At 36.3% G+C, this 27232-nt stretch overlaps 1 protein-coding gene across 1 annotated transcript in view; it reads right to left on the bottom strand.

The window, feature by feature from the left end:
- Positions 1-677: 677 nt before the first annotated feature.
- TSBP1 (testis expressed basic protein 1) overlaps positions 678-27232 on the bottom strand; it is a 64657-nt gene continuing 38102 nt past the window's right edge. Inside the window, exons 29-34 of the mRNA XM_043906929.1 lie at positions 25223-25243; positions 14339-14359; positions 13523-13537; positions 7669-8147; positions 7102-7578; positions 678-788 (exon numbers count right to left, since the gene is read on the bottom strand). Of these exons, the coding sequence (XP_043762864.1) occupies positions 678-788; positions 7102-7578; positions 7669-8147; positions 13523-13537; positions 14339-14359; positions 25223-25243 (1124 nt within the window). The remainder of the gene's footprint in view (positions 789-7101; positions 7579-7668; positions 8148-13522; positions 13538-14338; positions 14360-25222; positions 25244-27232) is intronic.

Genomic DNA, 27232 nt, shown 5'->3' with positions numbered 1-27232 from the left:
CTATGTTGTATTTCCACTTCTGTTTTCTTCTCTCTGTTCTAATTTTGCTTCTCATGCCTGCCTACTCACACCACCACCACTTTCCTACCCAGACTGAATATTTGTTGTTGAAAAGGCAGTATAAGTAATCCTGAGAGGGAGTTTTGATATGGTCATTGTTCCTAAGGCATGATACTTGCTTAGTGCTAAAGGGACTCTTAGTGCTAAGGGACTCCATGTGCTAAAGCTCCAGTGGGCTCTTTTCTATTGCTCTTCAAAAATGTTTAGCAAATATTTACTGTATTTGAGAATAAAGGATATTGATATTTGGTGATGTGAGTACATTGTGATTCCCTGTCCTTACCTTTGAGTCTGCTGCTTCTATAGTGATCTTCAGGGAGAAAGAGTAGGAACACCACCTTCCTATGATAGAGCTGAGGTATTAGTACTAGTGGTGAGGACTTTTCTGTCCTTGAGGTCTGGGGAAAATGTTAAGATTTACTGGTTCTTTGAGGGTGCTTAGCATGTGAAAACTGTGAAGCCCATTGGGAAAGGCTGTTCCTTTATGCTCATTTGTTTTCCTGGGAGAGTATCCTTGACCCTGCCTGTCTTGCTGGGCCAGATTGCTCCCAGTTCTTGTAGTTAGGAAAGATCTGGTTAGGGGAGAAACATGATTGCAAGGATCCTTCCTTCCTGTGTCACAGTAAGGAAGAATTTTCCACTTTGTACACAGACAGGTCAACAGGCACTGCCATGACTTTAATAGCATAGTGATTGTCAATAGAAATCTTAAGAGTTTGATAGTTAATCTGATGGTTTAGGGGAGATTAGCCTGAATAAGCAAAGAAGGATATTTCACTCAAAAGCCAGAGGGAGGAAAACCAAACCGAATATCTAAAACATGTCATCTTGTGAAGTAGAGCAAATAAAAATCTCAGGTAAGAACAGTAAGAAAAAAATTAAAGGACTCCAGATCAAGCTAAAAAAGATATTTGAATTTAGCTTGGACTTGGTGATGACTTTTTGGTTCAACATGCCAAAGGCACAATTCGTGAAAAAAATAATTTATAAGCTGGACTTCATTAAAATAAAAAATTTCTGTGAATGATGTCTGTTGACCTGGAGTGATATATGTGACATTATTAAGTGAAGAAATCAAGTTGTAGAAGGCATATGTTTGATTTCTTTTTCATAGATGTTTATATGAGCATGGATTAAGATATGGAGAGATTCATAGGAAGTTACACTAACATTTTGAGTTTTTAATTTTTAGAGAGAAGTCTAATAAATATTTAAATATTTTTGAGGCCTGAGTAACAGTGTGTGTAACCTGTAGTGTAATTTGACTTCTCAGTCTTGGCAGATGCTCAGGACTCTGGATGATGATAGATAAGAATATTCCTTAAACATTAGAGAATAGGTTTTTATTTTTTCAAAACCTAATTGGAACCTCCCAAGTAGTGAGTAAGGACAGTGGTTGTTTTTTCTACTCTTAACTACTTGAAAAGAAGAGAGTAATGAAATTTAATAAAATATAAAACTGTATATTCTAACCAGTTTTTTAGTTTATTCTTTTATTCCTTTGGATCTTGTTTTAAAATTCTATACTTTTCCCCTTTCAATAGCTCCCTGTATTTACTTCCTAGACATGCCAGTTATTATCTGGTGAGAAGTATTTTGGAACAACGGGAAATTGTATTTTTAATGCAATTCTAACCCAAGAAATACTTTTTTGGGATAGGAGTCACAGTAATTTTACATGAATCATTTATCTCCCAATATCTTTTCATTTCTTATTTAATTTTGTTGTTTCTAAAATCACTTTCCTTTTTTCCTTTCCTTATGTTTGTCTTCTAAATGCAAAATGACTAATGGTAAGGCTTCCACTTATTTCCTTTTTCTTTTCATCTTTACTGAGGTATAACTGACAAATAAAAATTGTATATACTTAAAGTGTAATACTTTATTTCATCCTTAGTTTTAGTGAGATATAATTGACATATAACACTGTGTAAGTTTAAGGTGTACAATATATGATATATATGCATATGTTATAGATTTCTATAATAAGTTTAGTTAACATCCATCACCTCACACATGTGGTGAGAACTTTTAAAATCTACTCTCTTAGCAACCAACTTGAAGTTTTGGTGTATGTTCCTGCTTCATCTTGTGAACCAGGCACTTGATGTTTGTTAACTTACTTGTAAGATAAAATTTACCACCACTGATTTTCTGTTAAGTCCTATATTCCTACCTTTGTATCTAAACCATCTTGAAAGTACATATATTCATTTTACTAATATTTACATCATTTTGCTAAACATGGTGCTATTTTGATAGCTCACCCTTTTCACCTTCCTTTTTTGGGAGTCCTTTAAGATTTTTGTGTGTGTTAGTCGCTCAGTCGTGTCTGACTCTTTGCGACCCCAAGGACTGTAGCCTGCCAGGCTCCTCTGTCCATGGGATTTTCCAAGCAAGAATACTGGAGTAGGTTGCCGTTTCCTTCTCCAGAGGATCTTTCCAACCCATGAATTGAACCTGGGTCTCCCATGTTGCAGGCAGACTCGTTACCATCTGAGCCACCAGGGAAGATTTTCATATCTATATCTTAAAGGGAGGATTAACAATTGTTTTTAACTAGTCTGTTTTTTGGTGGTCTTTAATGTTCCATTTTCATAGTTGGTTTCCTATTGTATGACTTATTTGCTTTCAAAGAAACCTCTAGTGGGGATAAAAATGTTTTGACTGCAAGCTAGAAATTTTGGAGAAGATACAGGAAGGTTTCCATGAATTCATCTCTTCTGAATCCTTGGTTCAGAGGGATATACTCTTCAGTATGGAGTCAGCTGAGCTGATTGCTAAAGTCTGTCTGCTGTTTTTTTTTTTTTTTTTTAAGTAGTTGCCTTGGCAGGGTCCCTGCTTCTTAGCAGAAATCCTAGAGAAACTGCATTTGTCAGAGCCTTCTAAATCCTCTAGCTAACTACCAACAAAGGTCTGTATAGTCAAGGCTATGGTTTTTCCAGTAGTCATGCATGGATGTGAGGGTTGGACTATAAAGAAAGCTGAGCACTGAAAAACTGAAGCTTTTGAACTGTGGTGTTGGAGAAGACTCTTGAGAGTCTGTTGGACTGCAGGGAGATCAAACCAGTCAATCCTAAAGGAAATCAACCCTGAGTATTCATTGGAAGAATTGATGCTGAAGCTGAAACTCCAGTACTTTGGCCACCTGATGCGAAGAACTGACTCATTTGAAAAGACCCTGATGCTGGGAAAGATTGAAGGCAGGAGGAGAAGGGGTTGACTGAGGATGAGATGATTGGATGGCATCACCAACTCAATGGACATGAGTTTGAGCAAGCTCCCGGAGATGGTGAAGGACAGAGAAGCCTGGCATGCTGCCGTTGGTGCAGTTGCAGAGAGTTGGACATGACTGAGCAACTGAAGAACAAAAAAACCACCAGTTGAATCCAGAGAGATAGAAAAATGACATAAGGATCATGAAAACCTAAATATTTTAAACTATATTAAAAGCCTTCTGGTTACATTTTTTCCTGATTAGCATAATACATGCAAGAGATATCAACCAAGATTCATAAAAATCTTTAAATGTGTATATTCCAGAGACATATATTTGTGTGTGTGCTAAGATACATTATAAAAATTTCATGTTCAATATTTATTCTCCTCCTCTGCTCCATTTTTTTTTTTTTCCAATGCAGTCTTGCTAATAAATCCATGTGGTTTATCAAAGGTCTTAAGGAGTTTTGAGACTCCTGAAATTAACTTAGGATTATACACCAGGTGCGGGACTCTGAGCACACAGGAGGGGTCCACACAGTGGTCTAACTTGTGGAGCTTCTCCTGTCAGCTTGTGGTTGAATAGCATGAGCCAGTTATGTAATGCTTTATACTTTGGGCAGGTACTAAAGTATGGTTTCTTTCTCTCTGTTTTTGGTCAAACCTCTTTAAAGAATCCTAGCATATTATTAGTTTGAAAAACTTCCCTGGAAGACATCCAGTTAGTCCAAAAGAATTTTGTACTTTGAAATATAAACTCATATTTGGAAGAAACCATAAAGATAATCTATTCCAACCACTTAGCTGATTCCTTAGAATCTCCTCTGCAGCATTCCCACTGATTGACCATGCACTCTTTTCTTCTTTTTTTAAAAAACTTATTTTTAATTGGAGGATAATTGTTTTACAATATTGTGTTGGCTTCTTCCATATGACAATGTGAATCAACCATAAGTATACATTAAACTCTTGCTCAGACTCTTTTAGGTATCCTGCTTTTCCTTATTGCTGACATAAAAATTCATTACTTTGAATCTTCCATTCATTGGTCTTATTTCCTTGAGGTTATACAAAATACTCTAATCCATGATGAACCTTCATATATTTGAAAAAAATTCCCATTTTCTCCCTGTGTGTCACTCTCCTACCACCCTGGGTGAGACTGTAGAACTTTCTGCTTACTTGAAATTATTTGAATTCCCTTATCATCATGGGCTTCCCAGGTGACACTAGTGGTAAAGAACCTGCCTGCCAACGCAGGAGATATAAAGAGATGCAGGTTCGATCCATGGGTCCGGAAGATCCCCTGGAGGAGGACATGGCAACCCACTCCAGAATTCTTGCCTGGAGAATCCCATGGTCAGAGGAGCCTGGCAGGCTATAGTCCATAGGATCACAAAGAGTCAGACAGGACTGAAGCGACTTAGCACGCACACACACCATCATAGTCTTTCTCTTCTGAAGACACTCTACTTGATCCACACCCCATGACAGAACTGAGTGTAATATTCAGAATATGGGTTAACTAGCACAGAATAATAGTAGCATGAAAATAAAGTTCCTAAAATCCCAATCAGACTAAAACTGACTTTATTGTAAGGTATATCCTGTAGCTACTTAATTTGTCTCTGTATTCTGCCTACTTACATTCCTTCTCCTGGCTACCCCATTTTGTAAAGTGCTTTTTACAAGTTTAATCAGTCATCTTCAAAACAGCAACTTCGCTGGTCTATTTCTGTTCTTATTCTCCTTGGAGTCCCAGCTATCCTTTAATTATACTTTCTTTTTGAAATTCTCATCTTCCTTAATTATTATAACGTTCATTATATAGATCCTCTTTCTGTCTTCCCATACCTTAATTTTCTTCTTCAACATAGTACAAGTAACAAGGTTAGTTCTTAGACCTGTGCTTTTGCTAGCTCTGTACTTTCTCCTTTGGGAGGGTCATTTACTCTTAAGGCTTCAAATGTGACCTCTATTGGACTGGCTGCAGACCCCTCAAGTGACAAGTGTTATTGTTTGTCCTCTTAAACTCAATATATGTTATTCCCTTCCTGCTCCACAAATTAGCTCGTATGTTATTGTCTGCCACTGTGTTCCAGTAGTCATGGAGTCATCAATTATTTTGCTTTTCCTTACTCATATATAGTCATTATGAAGTAGTGATTCTTTTTGAGAAAATATGTCATATCTATCTCTTCTATTTATTCTCTATCACTTACTACTCCAAGTAACCCTTAACTATTAACTAGTTTTACTACCTATGATGTTTCTCCTCTTCAGTCTATTTTGAGTATTGTTCTTTAAGTGAAACCTTATTTACTTCTGAGCTACCAGGGAAGATCTGGGTTTGATCCCTGGGTCAGGAAGATCCCCTGGAGAAGGGAATGGCAACCCACTCTAGTATTCTTGCCTGGAGAATCCCATGGACAGAAGAGCCTACAGTCTGGCCTACAGTCTGTGGGGTCGCAAAGAGTTGGACACAACTGAGCGACTAACACTTTCTAACATGACTAACACTTTATTTGCTTCACTCTCCTTCTCAAACACTCAAGAAGGCTTCCAGTTACCTAATAAATAAAATATAAATTCTGGGTTTATTTTTAAAATCCCTTCAGAATCTTCTAACCCTCCTTTTCAAGATTATACCACCACATGCTTATGAGCCTATTGCAACAATAAAATTTGCTACTTCCCCTGGAATATAACATGGTAGTCTTTAATCCCTTTGGTTTTCTTCTACTTGTTCTACTTCACTCAGCATTTCATCTCTCTTTTTAGATACATCATATACTACTTCTTCCTTCCTCATGAGGGTATCCCCTTCATCTTCTCATCCAAAGAGGTTGCTAACTTGTATTATATTGTCCACATAAACTTCATTCTGATGCTTAGATTTTACTAAAAAAAACTGTCACATGTATACATACTATGTCATTGTATATGCTACAAGCTACTTGATTTATAGGGACTCTTATTTTTCTGTACACCCCTTATTGCTAGAACAGTGCCTTGCAAACAGATCCACCAGGAGTAATTACTGGTTGGTTGATTGATCAGGCTATCACAAAGATAAAATATTTGTCAAAGGAAATTATTTTAATTTTTAAAATAGAAATGTTTTATTTCAGAAAGTATCCAGTCTTTCTTGACTGAGTAAATCCAAGTATCAACTTATAACAGAGGTGGAAGCTGAGGTTTGTGACTGAAGAGATCTAAAACTTGAAACTTCTGGATAGCAGAAACTCTGCAGATGTATAGTTTAAAGGCAATCTACTATGATACAGATAAGTTAATGGCTAGTATATAACTTGTATTTGGAGGACAGAAGTCATAATAATCAGTTGTCTTATGGGCCTTTTATTTGCCACTGCTCTTCCCTTTTGTTGTACTTTACAAGCAAAGGAAGCTTTACTTGGTTTTGCGCCTTTGTGAAGTTTCCACTTTTTTATCCTTGATTGTCAAGTTATTCTTTCCTAGAACTTTGTCCTTTTCTCCATGACCATTCTTGTTTTTGGCATCATTTTCTTCTTTATCTTTCCCTGTATTTCTCTTTTCATTGTCCTGCTTTTCTTTGTCTTCTGAACTCTCCTTTTCTTGGGCCGTTTGTCCATTTGATATTCTGGTCTCAGTCTTCTTTACTTGGGACCCCTGTCTTATTGGTATTCTAGTTTCACTCTTCTTTACTTGGGACCCCTGTCCTATTGGTATTCTAGTTTCACTCTTCTTTACTTGGGACCCCTGTCCTATTGGTGTTCTAGTTTCACTCTTCTTTACTTGGGACCCCTGTCCTTTTAGTATTCTGGTCTCTCTCTTCTTTACTTGGGACCCCTGCCCTATTGGTATTCTGGTCTCACTCTTCTTCACTTTGGGCCCCTGTCCTTTTGGTGTCTTGGCTTCACTTTCCTCTGTTTGGGCGTCCTGTTCTTGTGGTATTTCAGCTTTACTTTTCTCTACTTGGACTTCCTGTCCTTTTGGTATTTTGGCTTCACTTTTCTCTGCTTGGGCTTCCTGTCCTTGTAGTACGTTGGCCTCAGTCTTTTCCACTTGGACATCCTGTCCTTTTGGTATCTTGGCTTCACTTTTCTCTATGTGGGTGTCCTTTCCTTGTGATATTTCAGCTTTACTTTCCTCTACTTGGGCTTCCTGTCTTTGTACTTTGGCCTCACTCTTTTCTACTTGGGCGTCCTGTCCTTTTGGTATTTTGGCTTCACTTTTCTCTGCTTGGGCGTCCTGTCCTTGTGGTATTTCAACTTTATGTTCCTCTACTTGGGCTTCCTGTCCTTGTGGTACTTTGGCCTCACTCTTTTCTACTTGGGCATCCTGTCCTTGTGGTATTTCGGCTTCACTTTTCTTTATTTGGGCTTCCTGTCCTTGTAGTATTTTGACCTCACTCTCCTCTTTTTGGGCTTCCTGTCCTTTTGGTATTTTGACTTCACTTTTCTCTGCTTGGGCGTCCTGTCCTTGTGTTGTTTCGGCCTCATTCTTCTCTGCTTTGGCTTCCTGTCCTTGCGGTATTTCAACCTCACTCTTCTCTACCTGGGCTGCTGCTTCTCTTGGCATTTTCATGTCTCTCACTTTTTCTTGGGATTCTTGTCTTTTCCTTATCTCAGCATTACTGTCCTTTACCTTGACTCCCATTTCTATCTTACTTTTCTGCAACTCAACATCTTGGAAACTGCTTGATTCATTTTTGTGCTCTGCTATCACGACTTCATCAGAATCTGTAAATGAGATTTTCTTCTGTAGTTCTTCCTTGTTTTTTTCTTGGCTACTCTGAAACTTTGTAGTGCTTCCACATTTTAGAATCTGGGCTTTGGAATCTGATTTTTTTATAAGTTCTCCATCCATGTAACCTGGAAATATAACTGAGCACACAACAAAAGTGCATGATTCAGATATCAAGTATTTTTGTTTTATTCCTACATAAAACTGACAAGTGGAGATAACTTGTGGAGATAACTTGAGATTTTCATTAAAATATAAAATGGTGAAACTCTACGCATAAAATTATATAAATATTGATAACTTTCCAGACTTCTTTCAATAAATCAAAAAATTAATGGAAGAAAAGGTAAAATGTTATCAAAATGAACTGGCATTTGTTCAGTATATTGTGTCTAATAATATTTGATAGCTAATGGAGGATATATTCCAAAAAGAAATAGAATTCAATTTTAGAAAAATTGTAGAAAGTGATGATTGTTTCTTAAAATAGAAAGAAGAAATGCAAAATATGCTTTCCCTATTGAATGAAAGCTATCTCATTAATATGCAAAAGTAATGCTAGTGCTAGATGATAAGTATTGAGTGCTTACCATATACCAGGCAGTAATGTTCTGAGCACTTTGTATATATTAACTCATTTAATCCTCACAAAAACCATATAGGGTAGATACTATTACTATTCCTATTTTACAGATTAATAAACTAAGGTACAGAAAGTTTAAATGGGTGTGAATATGGTCATGAAGTTAGTAGGTGGTGGAGCTGGGATTTGAACCTGAGTAGTCAGACTTCAAAGGTCAGTTTTAGCCAATATCCTAGACATCTGCTAATGCACTATGCAAAAATTTCAAGTCCCTTTTTTCATGTATAGGTAAACCAACTCTGCTGTGTTTCAATTTCTGTGTGTTCTATAAACTTGAATTTGTTAGTTTTTGCCTTTTTTTTTTTTTTTTTTTGATGATTTGATTCCCTGGATTAAGAAAAAACAGTATCTGTAGTACTAAGGAAAATTGTGTGGGTTCTTGTCATGAAGCAGAGGCATGCCTTGCTTTGAGCAAATCCAATATTTAATATTTAATGGCATAGTCAAGGCTATGGTTTTTCTAGTAGTTATGTATGGATGTGAGAGTTGGACTATAAAGAAAGCTGAGCGCTGAAGAATTGATGCTTTTGAACTGTGGTGTTGGAGAAGACTCTTGAGGGTCCCTTGGACTGCAAGGAGATCCACCCAGTCCATCCTAAGGGAGATCAGTCCTGGCTGTTCAGTGGAAGGATTGATGCTGAAGCTGAAACTCCAGTACTTTGGCCACCCAATGCGAAGAGCTAACTCATTTGAAAAGACCCTGATGCTGAGAAAGATTGAGGGCAGGAGGAGAAGGGAACAACAGAGGATGAGATGGTTGGATGGCATCACCGACTCAATGGACATGGATTTGGGTGGACTCTAGGAGTTGGTGATGGACAGGGAGGCCTGGCGTGCTGTGGTTCATGGGGTTGCAAAGAGTCGGACACGACTGAGTGACTGAACTGAACTGAACTGAATGGCATAGAAAGAATACTGAATTTAAGACATAACTCAAAAACATCCCTGTTAGCTGGGTTTATTTGGGTAAATCAGTTAATCCCCAAAGACTTACGTTATTCATATTTAGTCTTTTATACCCACTTTGTTCAGCTGTTTAAGGATTCTAGACAGTGTTTAAGGAGCATGGCCTTTAGAGACAGACTGGTTTAAATCTGACTCCATACTTGACTAGCTGGGTAATCTTAGGGAAACTTCACTTTCTAATCTGTAAAATGAGAACAGGTACTTCACAGAAGTATAAGTAGCTACTTCACAGAAGTGTAAGGAGGATTAAATATCAATAATATCTAAGTTAAGCAGTCAGTTCAGTGCGTGAAACATAGTATGTAGTGAATAAATGTTGACTATTATTACTGTCACATGAGACAGACACTTGTCTGTCTGTCTCTGTCTCTGATCTATCAAAACTCTCTCTGATCTATCAAGACATTCTTAGTTCCAACCAAATAATTTAGAGAAATGGTTAATTGCATTACAGAAAGATTTACTGCTTACAATTTAACTATTCAGTTTTTAAAATAGGAAGCTCTTTGGTACATTTAGGATTTGATGTTTGAAAAATTACTATATACATAACTGAATTCTACTAGTTATAAATAAGTGAGATACTTGAATTAGGTAAGAAGGTAACTCTGAATCAAACAGGGTATTGTAATTCAGTGTTTTCTGTTTGGTACTTTAAAACTTTTGACACCAAGATAAATATAACATTAAGAACCTTTCAGTAATGCTTTCTGAGCCCTTTTGTATATTTTCTTCCCTAATACTGCTCAGCAAGATATTAATATGGATATTTTACTCTAGAAAAACCCATTTCCAACTTTCTAATGAAAATCAGCGGTAATATATCTTAAGCATTTCTGTATTGAGAAAATCCAGAATATTTTGATTTTGACAGCACTACCAGTGGACACTTTGTTTGGGGGTGTGGTGTGATAAAGAGCATGCTTTTCTACTGAACCTTCTAATCTAAAATACCTCTTAGTTACTTCTAACAGTATCTTCATACCCTTGGTTATTTTTCTACTATATATTTTCTATTTTAAAGTTAATTAACAGAAATATATTTTCTAGGATTTATTTTTTAGAAAACTAGTTATCCCATAAAGTGAAATTTACCCCTATTTCAACCTTGAATTGTAGAAGTAAGCCATAGATCATTCTTTCATCAAATTCTAAGTTCATCTCTCCCTTCTCCTAAATTTCTAGATAATACATAAATCTTTTCTTTCCCTTGAACCACATAATCTCCATATTATAAAAATTTGTAAGCCCTGGTTGAGAGTCCATTTATTGCAGGTAACAGCCTATACAACAAAATTATAGTACAATCAACAGGATTAAAATTTTAGTGATCATTGTATTCAGGCTGATTAAGGACTTTAAATTGGATTAATTTTTACTAAAGCTAAGTGATATCATGAAACAACTGTCACATTAATAATTCTAATTCTGTGATAGTTAAATAAGGTAGAAAATAGATCTTGGGCTTTGTTGGATATTAATCTTATTAGGTTTTTAATTTAGTGATCGTCAGAGGGAGCACAATCAGATGTAAACTCTAAAAGATCTTTAAGTATTGGAGAGATGAATCATAGTTCTCAGGCTTTGGGTTAAATTTTGAAAGAGCATATACTTATTAGTTGAAAGTGGAGGTGAGAAAATAAACTCAGCTTGAGAGGATGATGAAGTTTGATGGGCTGATCTGTCTTAAATCTTTCTTTGAGCTATGAATTAAATCTTAACTTCTTTGCACTGAAAATATCATCTGGGAAGAATATGTTTGAAATATTGTCAGTAAGAACATATCTTTCACCAGGAAATAATTTAAAAGATTAATCTGGCAATTAAGAAATATTCATTAAAAATGAATCCCCCTGCAATCCTTCCCATAGCCCACTTTCTTTTTGTTAGGAAAACATACACAGTAGTATCACCTTCCCCATGTGGGGAGGGCATTTGAGAGCTACAGACACCTCAGGACTAGTCTGAATGTATGTTTCTTGTTCTGTGATTCAAAAGAAAATAATTGTCCCTTTCAGCTTTGCCTCCTTCCCCCACCTACATACCCACTCTCCTTCTAAGTGTGAACTGAGAAAGAACAGTAAGCCTTAAATATGATTAAATATAAAGACATATTTTAGTTTACCAGTGGTTAGAACATTTGAGAGACTTGAAATGTATCTCATGACATTTAAGTATTGTTTCTTATGGTGACATTTTCCACAGTTTTAAGTTATTGTTCTGTTTTGTTTTATAAGATTTCATTGAAGAATTGAGCTCTTAGTTAAATAATGCTGATACAGACAAATCTGAATTTAAAAAAGTTAAAAGCATACTCAATTTAAATGAGATGTCTTTTATTTTTAAAAGGATTCTTTACACATTTAATTATATAACTTTTCTAGTAGGTATATGTTTGTGTTTAAAAATATCTGATTTGTAGATAAGGTTTCAGGTCTAATTACAAAAAAGGCATTGGTGGTTCAGTATAGGAGGCAATGTGTTGATGTGGAAAAGATGTGTACTTCAGAGACAAGAAGTCCTGGTTTTAGATCCTGACACTGCTGTTAACAAATTCTTTTAACTTGGACATGTCTGAACCATTTTCCTGATCTGTAAAGTGGGGGATAATAATAGTTGCTGGCAGGGCTATAGTAGAAATAAGACATACTGTTTTTGAAAATGCCTAGCATACACACACATGCACGCTAAGTCGCTTCAGTCATGTCTGACTCTGTAGACCCTGTATGGACTATATGGACTGCAGCCTGTTAGGCTCCCCTGTCCATGGGATTCTCCAGGCAAGAATACTGGCGTGGGTTTCCATTTCCTTCTCCAGTTCCTAGCACAGTGCACAGTATATAAAAGGTGCCCAGTACCTACTACATCTCTCAAAGGTAAAGTTATTTAGAAGGCAACAGGAAGTCCATAAAATTTTGTTTTTAAGTAGTTTTCTTTTTCTTATCAATGTGATTCAGTAGAACTTCATTTATAACTAAAATAGAGTTCTAAATTACCAGCAAAGAGCTAACAGAATTCAAAAATCAATCTTTCATTGTTTTTTCCTGGGAGTCAGTAAGGAGATTCTTTTTCAGAGCCTAGAAGATGGCCAGATACTATAGCACCCTTTTAAAAATCTTAAATTTTTTTTTCTATTTTCTTAGTCCATTATTTTTTTTTTTTTTGAAATGAGAGTTAGAGAGCAGAGAAAATTGTCTTGGCTTTAGGAACATAGTATAAAAAATAGTAAAGTATTGTTTCAAAAATTGGTGTCATATATCTACGACATGTTGGAGAAGACTCTTGAGAGTTCCTTGGACTGCAAGGAGATCAAACCAGTCAGTACTAAAGGAAATCAATCCTGAATATTCATTGGAAGGACTGATGCTTAAGCTGAAGCTTCAATACTTTGGCCACCTGATGCGAAGAGCTGACTCATTAGAAAAGACCCTAATGCTGAGAAAGATTGAAGGCATTAGGAGAAGGGGACGACAGAGGACGAGATAGTTGGATGGCATCACTGACTCAATGGACATGAGTTTGAGCAAACTCCAGGCATTGGTGATGGACTGGGAAGCCTGGCATGCTGCAGTCCATGGGGCCTCAAATAGTCAGACACGACTGAGCAACTGAACTGTACTGATATATGACATAAGGCAAAATTTGTCTCCAGTGTGTTTTCCAGTGGTATTGATGAATAGCAATACCTACAACTTAGTAATCTATCACACTCTTTTGTGTAAACTTATCTCCTCTACAGCAACCTCTCCAAAAATAGTTGCTGAAAGTGTTGGAAAATTCTGGAGAATAGGGACATTTAAAATGACCTTAGAAGCACAAGACTATTTGGGGAGTAAAAACAATCAGGCCAGACAATAACTATAAATAATGTAAAATATCAGAGTTGTGAATAGATAATGAACTTACCTATAGGAGATAGTGCTAAAAATGAAACACAAAAGGAAGTCAGTAGGAATTTTGTAACTCAAGAAGAACCCAATTCTCAATGATACCCTTTGTTGGTTGTTGTTCATGTCCGACTCTTTGTGACCCCACGGACGTTAGCATGCCAGGCTTCCCTGTCCTTCACTATCTTTGTTGGTGAATCCAGAAATAGGACTTCCAGGGAGTATAAAGCCCTCTGTTTCTTACTCAGGAATCCTGGTGGCCAAAACTCCATATGCTACTCCATAGAGAAGTAACATTATGCAAACATTAGTAAGCCATTTAGTGGATTTGAATCTGTGGGTAAGTAATATTCTACCAAAATTCAAACAATTTCCCACCTTTCATTATTCTCTCACAAGTCAGATTTTTACCCACTCTACTTCAGTTTGAAAAATACATATCATTAGTCAGTTATCAAAATCATCATCTTTTTCTGACATCTATCATTAAGTCAATCCTAGGGTTTTGTTTTAGGTTTTTTTTTTTTTGTTAGTAAAAATTATCTATTGCCAGATTTCAGCACAAAGAAAATGGACTCTTTTGTGATAGACTAGCTGGTAATATACACTGCCAATAATGTTTGGTAGTAAATAATCAGGACCAACTATAAAACTGTCATATTTGGTGACAAAGAAAAAATAGAGAAAAGGAAATAAAAATAAGAGAAAATCACTTATTTAAGAAATACTGATTACTCTAAGGTAGAAGAACTTGGGATACAAAAATATCTGGGAACAAAAACTCAAAGTATCTAGACATAGAAATGGGTAAGGCAAGGAAATGATCCAAACTTACTGACTTTTCCAGAACTGTCCACTGAAAGAGACAAAGATAAACACAGCAGTAGGTATTGGGTTTCCCTTCTTCAATCCTCAATCCTCTGCACTGGTTGCAATCTATGTCATGAACAATTAAGTTCTATTTATTTGAATATGGAGAACCTTCCTTTCCCTTCCTCCTTCTCTTGGTCTGTTGTGATTAGCTACTTTATTTAAAGATGTTTTAATGAATATATATATAATTGAAATACAACATTTTGCAAATTTGAAATATACATGTTAATTTGATATATTTATATATTATAATATGACAGTCTTTGCAGGATCATTAGCAACTCTGTCACACTACATAATGATCCTTTCTTTTTAGTGGTTGGAATTCTTATGTTGTAGTCTCTTAACAAGTTTGACAGTTATAGGTTTGTTGTCTATATTCACTACACTGTGTATCAGATCTCCAGATCTTATTTACTACTTGTTGCAAGTTTGTATCCTTAAGCATCTCTCCTATACCTGCACCCCCAATTCCCTGGTAACCACCATTTTACTTCTGTGTTTTACTAGTTTGACTTTTTTAGATTCCACATATAGAGTACATGTAGTACTTTACTTCCTCTGTCTCTCACTGCTCCACTTAGCATAATATACTCATGGTCCATCCATATTGTTGCAAATGGCGATATGTGCTTTCTCATGACTGTGAATAATATTTCACTGTATACATACAATCATACCTCAGTATCTGTGGGAGATATTTTATTCTCTGCACCCCCTGCCCAAATCCATGGAGCTCAAGTTTCTTATAAAATGGCGTCATATTTGCATGTAACCTATGAACATCCTCCTGTATACTTAAATCATCTCTAGATTTATTATAGTACCTAACAGTGTAAATGCTGTGTAAGTAGTTGTTTGCATGTGGCAAATTCAAGTTTTGCTTTTTGGAAGTTTCTGGCATTTTTATTCCCAAATGTTTTCTATACATGGTTGGTTGAATATGTAGATGTTGCACCCATGGATACAGAGGAATAATTGTATGCCACATCTTCTTTATTAATTCATCCATTGATGGGCACTTGGGTTATTTCCATATCTTGGATATTGTGAATATGATGCAATAAACATTGGAATATGTATGTCTCGTTGATATCCTGTCTCATTTCCTTTGGGTATATAGCAGAAGAGGCATTGCTGGATAATTTGGTAGATCCACTTTTAATTTTTTGAGGAATCTCTTTATTGTTTTCCATAGTTATTGAACTAATTTACATTCCCATCAACAGTGTACAAGGGTTCCCTTTTCTCTGCATCCTTGTTACACTTGTTATCTCACACTCTTGAGTATAGCCATTCTACCTGGTGTGAGGTGATACACCATTTGCTGAAGAGACTATCTTTTTCCCATTGGGTGTGCTTTGCTTCCTTGTTGGATATTAATTGACTGCATATGTGAAGGCTTAATTCTGAGCTATTTGGTTACATCGATTTATTTTTATGCCAGTACCATACTGTTTTAATTACTATAGTTTTGTAATATAGTTTGAGATCAGGAAAGGTGACATATCTAGTTTTGTTTTTTCCCATCAGGATTTGAGTTCTTTGTGATTCCATACAAATTTTAAGACTTTTTTTTATCTTCTATTTCTGTGTTGCATATGAAGAATACCATTTTAATGGGGATTGTTTTGAAACTATAGATGGCTTTGGGTAGTGTGAACATTTTAACAGTATTAATTCTTCTGATCCACGAACATTGGGGATGGCTTTCCATTGTTTCTTCTTTGATTTTTTTTAGCAAAGTATTAATAGTTTCTGTTGTACAGATATTTCCCTTCTTTGGTTAAATTTGTTCCTAGATATTTTATTGGCTTTGACATTATTGTGAATGGGAAAGTTGTCTTTATTACTTTTTCAGTTGTTTCACTATTAGTGTGTAGAAGTGCAATTGATTCCCAAATGTTGATTTTGTATTGGAAAAGTGAAAGTGAAAATGAAGTTGCTCAGTCGTGTCTGACTCTTTGCGACCCCATAAACTGTAGCCTACCAGGCTCCTCCATCTATGGGATTTTCCAGGCAAGTGTACTGGAGTGGTTGCCATTTCCTTCTCCAGAGGATCTTTCCGACCCAGGGATCAAACCTGGGTCTCCCACATTGAAGGCAGATGCTTTACCATCTGAGCCACCAGGGAAGCCTTTGTGTTGGAAGCCTTACTGAAATTGTTGACTAGTTCCAAAAGTTTTTTGGTTGCATCTTTGATATTTTCTATATATAAAATCATACCCGCTATAAATTGTGACAGTTTTACTTCTTTCCTGATTTGGATTTCTTCTATTTCTTTTTGTCCTATCCTATGATCTGTCTCTGAGAGAGTTCCAATTGCACTTGAGAAGATTGTGTATTTTGTTGCCGTTGAATGGAATGTTCTATATATGTCTGTTAAGTTCATTTGGTCTAGCTTATAATTAAATTCCAGCACTTCTCCGTTGATTTTCTCTCTTTATGATCTATCTATTGCTGATAGTGGGATATTGAAGTCTGCTGTTATTGTATTGTTATTTCTTTCTCCCTTCAATATTATAACTGACAATATATTTAGGTGCACCAGTGTTGGGTGCATATATATTTACAATGGTTACATTTTCTTGATGTAGTGACCCTTTCCTTATTATGTAATGACTTTGTTTGTCTCTTATTACTGTTTTGGCTTAAAGTTTATTTTGTCTCATGTAAGTATATCCAAGCCAGGCTTCAACAGTACGTGAACCATGAACTTCTAGATGTTCAAGCTGGATTTAGAAAAGGCAGAGGAACCAGAGATCAAATTGCCAACATCTGTTGGATCATCAAAAAAGCACGAGAGTTCCAGAAAAACATCTACTTTCTCTTTATTGACTACACCAAAGCCCTTGACTGTGTGGATCACAGTAAACTCTGTAAAATTCTTAAAGAGATGGGAATACCAGACTGCCTGATCTGCCTCCTGAGAAATCTGTATGCAGGTCAAGAGGCAACAGTTAGAACTGGACATGGAACACAGACTGGTTCCCAACAGGGAAAGGAGTACGTCAAGGCTATACATTGTCACCCTGCTTATTTTACTTATATGCAGAGTACATCATGAGAAATGCTGGACTAGATGAAGCACAAGCTGGAATCAAGATTGCCGGGAGAAATATCAGTAACCTCAGATATGCAGATGACACCACCCTTATGGCAGAAAGTGAAGAACTAAAGAGCCTCTTGATGAAAGTGAGAGAGGGGAGTGAAAAAGTTGGCTTAAAACTCAACATTCAGAAAACAAAGATCTGGTCCCATGGCATCTGGTCCCATCACTTCATGGCAAATAGATGAGGAAAAAGTGGAAACAGTGGCAGAATTTATTTCTTTGGGCTCCAAAATCACTGCAGATGGTGACTGCAGCCATGACATTAAAAGACGCTTGCTCCTTGGAAGAAAAGTTATGACCAACCTAGACAGCTTATTAAAAAGCAGAGACATTGCTTTTCCAACAAAGGTCCATCTAGTCAAAGCTATGGTTTTTCCAGTAGCCATGTATGGATGTGAGAGTTGGACTGTAAAGAAAGCTGCTGCTGCTGCTGCTGCTAAGTCACTTCAGTTGTGTCCAACTCTGTGTGACCCCATAGACGGCAGCCCACCAGGCTTCCCTGTCCCTGGGATTCTCCAGGCAAGAACACTGGAGTGGGCTGCCATTTCCTTCTCCAAAGCATGAAAGTGAAAAGTGAAAGTGAAGTCGCTCAGTCGTGTCTGACTCTTAGTGACCTCATGCACTGCAGCCTACCAGGCTCCTCCATCCATGGGATTTTCCAGGCAACAGTACTGGAGTGGATTGCCACTTCCTTCTCCAAAGAAAGCTGAGTGCCGAAGAATTGATGCTTTTGAACTGCGGTGTTGGAGAAGACTCTTGAGAGTCCTTTGGACTGCAAGGAGATCCAACCAGTCCTTCCTAAAGGAAATCAGTTCTGAATATTCATTGGAAGGACTGATGTTGAAGCTGAACCTCCAATACTTTGTCTGCCTGATGCGAAGAAATGACTCATTTGAAAAGACCCTGATGCTGGGAAAGATTGAAGGCGGGAGGAGAAGGGGATGACAGAGGATGAGATAGTTGGATGGCATCACCGACTCAGTGGACATGAGTTTGAGTAAACTCTGAGAGTTGGTTATGGACAGGAAGCCTGGCGTGCTGCAGTCCATGAGGTCACAAAGAGTCAGAAATGACTGAGCGACTGAACTGACTGAAGTATGTCCACCTCTGCTTTTTGTTTCCACTTACATTAAGTATATTATTCTGTCCCTTCACTTCACACAGGCCTCTGTGTGTTTAGAGCTGAAATAAGTCTCCTATGGGCAGAATATGGTTGGATCTTGTTTTTGAATCTATTTAGCATTTATGTACCTTTTGATTGGTGAATTTAGTGTGATTATTAATTGATATGTAAGGTTGTCCTACTGCTTTATTGTTTGTCTTTTTATTTGAGGGATATTTTCATTGTTTTTTTTCCCTACCGTTTCTGCCTATCTTTGTAAGTTGGTGGTTTTCCATGGTGATGTACTCAGTTTCCTCTTTAAAATTTTTTTGTGAATCTACTCTAGATTTTTCCTTTGTAGGTTGAATGAGGACTACATAAAACGTCTCATAGATACAGGAGTCCATTTTTATGCCAACAGCAACTTATTTTCATTTGTTTAAAAGGCTCTGTCCTTTGACTCTTCCATGTATATGTACTTTTTTTTTTGGCAAATCTTTTAAATGTCTGGCTAAAGAGAATATGGCTGAATTCTCATATCTGCTTCTGCATTCAGTTGTAATAGGCTGTTTAAATTGAATTATATGAAGAAGATCTGACCTTGCATATCAAATATTAACTTTGAATCCCTTTTTATATTTTTCATGTCACAGCTTATACTTTTTATGCTATGAATTTGTCAATGAATTATAGCTATAGTTATTTTTAATGTTCTTTTCCTTTAACTTTTATACTGTAGTTAAGTAGTTAAGACATCATTCAAATACAGAGTAATACTTTTCTAATTCTGTTAAATTTTCACCTTTACAGGAGAATTGTGTACTGTCACATATTTTTATGTAGCTGATAATTATTTTTTCATTTTAGCTTGAAGAATTAGATTAGATTTTCTTAGATTTTCTTGCAAGGCAGGTCTTGTCATGGCGAACTCCTTCAGCTTTTGTTTTTTTTTGAGAAAGCCTTTATTTATTCTTCATTTCTGAAAGATAACTTTGCTGGATAAAGTATTATTGGTTGATAACTTTTTTCTTTCAGCACTCTGAATATGTTATTTCACTCTCTCCTGGCCTGTAAAGTTTCTGCTAAGAAATCCCCTGATAGTCCACTGGGGGTAACTTATAGGTTACTTTTTTTTCTTGTCTACTTTTAAGATTTTTATCAGTGATTTTTGGCAACTTCATTATAATGTGTCTTGGAGAGGCCTTTTAGCATTGAGATAATAAGGTGTTCTACTAGCTTCATGGATGCCTATGTCTAAGTCTTTCACCAGGTTTGGAAAGTTCTCAGCTATTTTTTAAAAATAAACTCCCTGCTTACTTTTCCCTCTCTTCTCTTTATGTTACACCAATTATTCTTCTGTTTGCTTTTTCAGATTGAATCTGATAGCTCTTATAGGGTCTCTTCACTTAAAAAAATCTAAGTCATCTATCTTCTTGTAACTGAATTATTTCTGTATTCATGTCCTCTAAGTCATCTGCCCCATCTTCCATTTGGTCTGCCTTGTTACCTTTGCTCTCTATTGTATTTTTCATGATCTTTCTTGGTATACCTAACTTTACAAAGTGAAAAGAAAGCATGGAATTTACATAAAACCTGGAAAAAATGTTTTTACACTGAGGAAAATGAGTATTTATATTCTAGAGAAGGGGTTAGCAAAGTACAGCCAATGGAATAAATCTATCCAGTCTGCCACATATGTGTACATCCTGTGAGATAAGGATGGAACTTACATTTTAAAAATTGTTGAAAAAATAAGAATAATATTTTGTAAGGTGTGAAAATTATATGACATTCAAATTTCAATGTCTACAAATAATGTCTTATTGGGACAAATCCATGCTGTTTCATTTACATATTATCTCTGACTGCTTTTGTGCTACAACAGCAGAGTTGAATAATTGTGACAGAGACCTTATGGCTTACAAAACTTAAAATATTTATTATCTGTCCTCTACCGAAAAGTTTACTCACCCATGCCCTAGAGGAAACTAAAATACTAGAAATAGATTAGCAATTTTATTAATAAGTACTTGAGGTATTCCTGAAAATCAGAACGAGAAGGTATGTTAATTTTTGGATCAGAAACACAATTCTTCCCTACTTCCATTTCCCTAATTCTTTCTTCTATGGTACCAGCAAGATCTCTAATAGGATAGAGTGCTATAATAGGACAGCAGATTCCTCAATGTGTTGTAAGAATCTGATGCTTCCTGCTACCTTAATGACTCACTGTGACTCAAGTTACTGTCATCCCCCTAATTGGTCTTACTGCTTTCACCCTTGTCTGCCAGTCAACTTCCCAGTATAGTAGCTACAGGTATCCTTTTAAAGTTTCAGTCAGATCGGATCACTCTGGTTAAGATCCACCAATGATTCCTCGTCTTGTTTAAGCCAAAGTCATTACAGTGCCTTTCCAAGGAAGGCCTTAGAACATCTGTCCCCTCATAGCTCTCTGATAGCTTCTCTTTATCTCTTTATACTCCAGCTGCGTGTGATTTCTTGTTTTTCTTCAAAGAGTTCAGAAATGTTTCTGTCACAGAGTGGTTTGCTCATCGTCCTCTCTGCCTGAGATACTGCCTTTTAGATATCTACCTGGCTAATTCTCTCACCTCTTTCATGTTCTATTTTGTAGTTCTTTCAGTTGCTGAGAATGGGGTTTTGAATTCCCAGCTGTAATTGTGAGTTTTATTGTTTCTCTTCTCATTCCTATTAGTTTTCTTTCCCATATTTTTTAAAGCTCTGTTTGTTGCGTACATATTTGGGATTTCTATGTCTTCTTGGTGTTTTGATTTTTTTCTTATCTTACTGTCATGTCCCTCTTTGTTTCTGGCAAGTTTTGCTTTGAGGTATACTTTTTGTGATATTAATTTACTCATGCTTGCTTTTAAAAAATTGATACTTTCATAGTATAGATTTTATATTCTTTTACTTTTTTATAATTTCATAGTTGGATCATTAAAAATATACTATGCTAATTTTTTAGTAAAGCATTTTTAAAGCAGTTTTAAGTTCACAGCAGTTTTAAGAACAAAGTATGATTTCCCATATTCCTTCTACTGCTACAGATGCACAAACTTCTGCATTATCAATATCCGCCACCAGAGTGGTACATTTGTTAAACTGACAAACCTAGATTGACATTATCATACTACCAAAGTCTGTAGTTTACATTTTGATTCACTTTTTTTTTATCTTTGTCTGATTTACTTCACTTAGCATAATAGCCTCTAGATCCATCCATGTCACAAATTGAAATATTTCATTTTTATGGCTGAGTAGGATTGCAGCCATGAAATTAAAAGTTGCTTATTCCTTGAAAGGAAAGTTATGACCAACCTAGACAGCATATTAAAAAGCAGAGACATTACTTTGCCTACAAAGGTCTGTCTAGTCAAGGCTATGGTTTTTCCAGTAGTCATGTATGGATGTAAGAGTTGGACTATAAAGAAAGCTGAGCACCGAATTGATGCTTTTGAACTGTGATGTTGGAGAAGACTCATGAGAGTCCTTTGGACTGCAAGGAGGTCCAACCAGTCCATCCTAAAGGAGATCAGTCCTGGGTGTTCATTGGAGGGACTGATGTTGAAGCTGAAACTCCAATACTTTGGCCACCTGATGCGAAGAACTGACTCATTTGAAAAGACCCTGGTGCTGGGAAAGATTGAAGGCAGGAGGAGAAGGGGACGACAGAGGTTGAGATGGTTGGATGGCATCACCGACTCAATGGACATGAGTTTGAGTAAACTCCAGGAGTTGGTGATGGACAGGGAGGCCTGGTGTGCTGCAGTCCATGGGGTCGCAAAGAGTCGGACATGACTGAGCAAATGAACTGAACTGAATATTCCATTATATATATATGTATATATATCTTTAAAAAATAATTTAATTGGAGGCTAATTACATTACAATATTGTAGTGGTTTTTGCCATAAATTGACGTGAATCAGCCATGGGTATACATGTGTCCCCCATCCTGAACCCACCTCCCACTTCCCTCCCCATCCCATCCCTCAGGGTTGTCCCAATGCACCGGCTCTGAGTGTTCTATTTCATGCATATGATTCACTTTTAGTGTGATATATTCTATGGGTTTGGGGAAATGTTTAGTGACATAATAGCATTATATTATCATATACAGTATTTCATTGCACTCAAAATTATTGTGGTCCACCTATTCATGTTTCCTTACACCTTTCCCCACTCCACACCTCACCCCTGGCAATGACTGGCATTTTTACTGTCTCTGTAATTTTGTCTTTCAAGAATGTCATATAGTTGGGATCATACAATATACTTCCCTTGTGGCTCAGACAGTAAAAGCATCTGCCTACAATGCGGGAGACCCGGGTTCGATCCATGGGTTGGGAAGATCCCCTGAAGAAGGAAATGGCAACCCAGTCCAGTATTCTTGCCTGGAAAATCCCATGGACAGAGGAGCCTGGCAGGTTATACAGTCCATGGGGTCGCAAAGAGTAGGACACGACTGAGCGACTTCACTTGACTACACAGTATATAGCTTTTTCAGATTGGCTTCTTTTATTTAGTAATATTCATTTAAGTTTCCTCTCTGTCTTTTCATGATTTTATAGCTCATTTATTTTTAGTGTTGAATGATATTCCATTGCCTGGATGTACCACAGTCTGAAGAACATCTTGTTTGCTTCCAAGTTTTGACAATTACAGATGAAGTTGCTATGAACATCTGTGTGCAGGTTTTAGTGTAGACATATGTTTTGAATCCCTTGAGTATATACCAAGGAGCATGATTGCCAAATTATATGTTAAGAGTATGTTTATACTTATAAGAAACTGCCAAATTGTCTTCCAAGATGGCTATACCATTTTGCATTTCCATCAGCCCAGTTGCCTCATATACCTGTCAGCATTTGGTATTGTCAGTATTCTGATTTTTGACCATTCTAAATAGATATGCAGTGGTATCTAACTTTTAATTGGCATTCCTTGGTGACATATGATGTTGAACATCTTTTTTAATGTTTATTTGCCATCCATATATCTTCTTTGGTGAGGTATCTGTTAAGGTCTTCAGCTCATTTTTTAACTGGTTTTCTTATTATTGAATTTTAAGAGTTCTTTGTATGTTTTGGGTTACAGTGTCTTTGCAAATACTTTTTGTCAGTCCATGGCATATCTTCTAATTCTCTTGATAGTGCCTTTGCAGAGGAGAAAACTTTAAAGAAGTCATCTTATCAATTATTTCTCTTATAAATTCTGCTCTTAGTTTTGTATCTAGAAAGTTATTGCCATTCCCAACATCACCTAGATTTACTCCTATGCTATCTCTAAGGAGTGTTAAAGTTTTGGGTTTTATATTTATGGATGTGATCCATTTTGAGTTAAGTAAGATCTGGGTCAAGGTTCATTTTTTGCAAGTGCATGTGCAGGTGTTGCAACACCATTTGTTGAAGTTTATCTTTGCTCCAGCGTATTGTCTTTGCTCCCTTGTCAAAGATTAGTTGACTCTATATATGCAAGTAAGGCTATTTCTGGGCTGTCTATTCTGTTCTACTGATCTGTTTATCTGTTTTTTTTTTCACCAATACCACACTGTCTGGATTACTGTAGCTTTATATATAAATCTTGAAGTTGGGTAGTGTTGATCCTCCAATTTTGTTCTTCTCTTTCAATATATTATATTGGCTATTCTGTGTCTTTTGCCACTTCATATACACTTTAGAATCAGTTTTTCAGCATTTACAAAATATCTTCCTAGGATTTTGATTGAAACTGCATTGAATCTATAGATTACTTTGAGAGGAACTGACATCTTGGTTATATTGAATTGTTCTAGATATGAACATGGACTATCTTTCCATTTATTTAGTTATTTGATTTAATTCATCAGAATTGTGTAATTTTTGTTTTTCAGTTGATCCATTCAGACCAACTCTTTTTGGAAAATGGAGACGTATTCATTTTTTAAACGTTTGCCTGAATATTACATAAGTTCCTCTTCTGTTCTTTCAAGGAGGGAGCCTCAGAAAAGGCTTCTACAGTAGTGCTCCTAACATTTACTCTCTGAGAAGCAGTGGTGATTCAGGTTTAGAGATGAAGGAAGGGACAAAGATCAACTTTTCTTTCTATATTCAACTTATTTTAATTAGTTTTTCTTTGTTTACATTGTGCATCTGTCCTTCCTTATACTCTCAACTTACTCATATTTCCTAATTTTATTTTTCCACCTTTCATCTTTTGGAATTTTGTTTTGTGACCCTATATTTCAGATTAAAATATAAATTTGTTATTATGTTATATCCATGGTCTTTCTGGTGATCTGACTTCAGCATAGTTTGCCAGCATTGTTTCCCTTTGTTTCTATTCTATAACTTAATTCTCTAACCAAAGGAACAATTTTTTTTCTTTATCCTTGACATATGGTTTCCTGTTTCTATAGGCCTTTAATTTACAGCCTTCCTCCCTAAAATCCCCCAAACCCAACAACCCTCTAAACTATTTGTAACCTAAAGTAATACTAAAAATTGTGAAAGAAAAGTGGTGGAAAATAGTCACTCAAGGTTCAGACTAGTCAGATGTTAAAAGTATCAGGGCAAATAAAGGAACACAGGTATTACAGATGGCTGGAAGAAACTGAGAAAGATTATTAGAACTTACCAGCTGCCACTGGACCAATTACTAAAAAAGTAAAATAAAACAAATTATTATTAAAAAAAAATTATGTACTTGGTTTCCATTGAAAACCCCACTAGGAACATCAGAAAAGGGACTTTTGGGAAACATTACATCTTATATCAATATTCTATTCTGTATTAATTCAATATTAACTCCACTTGAATAACCTAAATATCGAGATTATTATTATTATTTTTTGTTATTGTTCAAGTTGCTAAGTCGTATCTGACTCTCCGAACCCATGTCAAATTCATGTCCATTGAGTTGGTGATGCCATCCAACCATCTCATCCTCTGTTGTCCCCTTCTCCTCCTGAACTCAGTCTTGCCCAGCATCAGGGTCTTTTCCAATAAGTAAACTTTTCACATCAGTGGCCAAAGTATTGGAGTTTTAACTTTAGTATCAGTCCTTCCAGTGAATATTCCAGGTTGATTTCCTTTAGGATTTCCTTTAGGAAGCCCTGTTTAATGGGTTATATGAGTGAAATTTACTTTTCTAATGAAATAATTTTTGTTTTCAAGATTCTTAACTAGGCCGAGTCACAACCTTTTAGGAGAATGATCACCAACCAGTTCAAGATTACTATTTTAAGTTTCTCTTCTTTTTTTTTGTCTTTCAATATTCTCTCTCCATTTTCAAACCTCTAACCACCATGTCAGCTCTCATCATATTCCTTTTGCAGTGGAGAACATTTATTTATAATTGTCAATTTAAAAATTTTTGTCATAACTTTTCAATTTTTTTTCTTTCTGATAACCTCTGGGTTTTAACCGGAAATTTTAAATATGGCTTAGTAAGTAGCACGTGTGAAACATGTAACCATTTAACATTAGAGTTCTTACTTGCACATCTTTCAAGGGTGTAGAACAGGGGAAATCCAGGATCGGTTATAATGACAAATGAAAAGTCTCAGGAGCTTCATTTCCTAATCTTTTATAGGCCTAAGTCTTTCATATGTTTAGAGTGGGCAAATGGAGTTAAGCTCCTCTTACTTTTCTTTATGAAAATTTAAAGTATTTATTTAAATTTTGCTCCTTCTATTTTTTTCTACTTCAGAATCTAATCTCATAATATGTCTGTTCTCTTCCTCACTTTCCATTATATAATTCTTCTTAGTCTATCACCTAATTTACTTATTCCTTGTCTTATCTTGAAAATATTTGAGCTAAAACCTTTGCTGTTTTAGGACATTTTTTCTATTAAAAATAAGGCCATATTATGTCTGTTCTCTTTATTCTTTGCATGAATATATTTCTCACTTAATATCAATAATTTTGGGAAATACAGAAAAATTTAAAAGCAAAGGAGATGGGGAAATATGCTACTTAGATTTTGCATTAATAAAAGTGATTACAGCCAATCAAAGCATGGGACTGGAACCCTATGGGGGCCAAAGGACACTAGGATTGCTAACCAAACAGCATGTTGGTGGGTTTGGAAAAGAACTCTACTCAACCTAACACAAAACTCAAGCTTCCAAAAATTGAATTACTCATCAGATTCTCTATAGTGGAAGAGGAAAAATTCCTGAGACCACTTTCTCTTCTAAGAAGGAAGCTGCAATGAAACATCATAAATCAACCTCTCTACTGTTTTTGTCCAATAATTGAGGGCTGAAGGACAAATGTGGAGGCATTAATATACCCACAGTTCAGTTCAGTTCAGTCGCTCAGTCGTGTCCGACTCTTTGCGACCCCATGAATCGCAGCACACCAGGCCTCACTGTCCATCACCAGCTCCCAGAGTTTACTCAAACTCATGCCCATCGAGTCGGTGATGCCATCCAACCATCTCATCCTCTGTCGTCCCCTTCTCCTCCTGCCCCCAATCCCTCCCAGTATCAGAGTCTTTTCCAATGAGTCAACTCTTCACATGAGGTGGCCAAAGTATTGGAGTTTCAGCTTCAGCATCAGTCCTTCCAATGAACACCCAGGACTGATCTCCTTTAGGATGGACTGGTTGGATCTCCTTGCAGTCCAAGGGACTCTCAAG

Source organism: Cervus elaphus, chromosome 7, assembly GCF_910594005.1.
Source record: "Cervus elaphus chromosome 7, mCerEla1.1, whole genome shotgun sequence".
In the NCBI taxonomy this organism is placed as follows: Eukaryota; Metazoa; Chordata; class Mammalia; order Artiodactyla; family Cervidae; genus Cervus; species Cervus elaphus.
The sequence above is the reverse complement of the archived record's forward strand: the minus strand, read 5'-3'. Positions and strand labels throughout refer to the sequence as shown.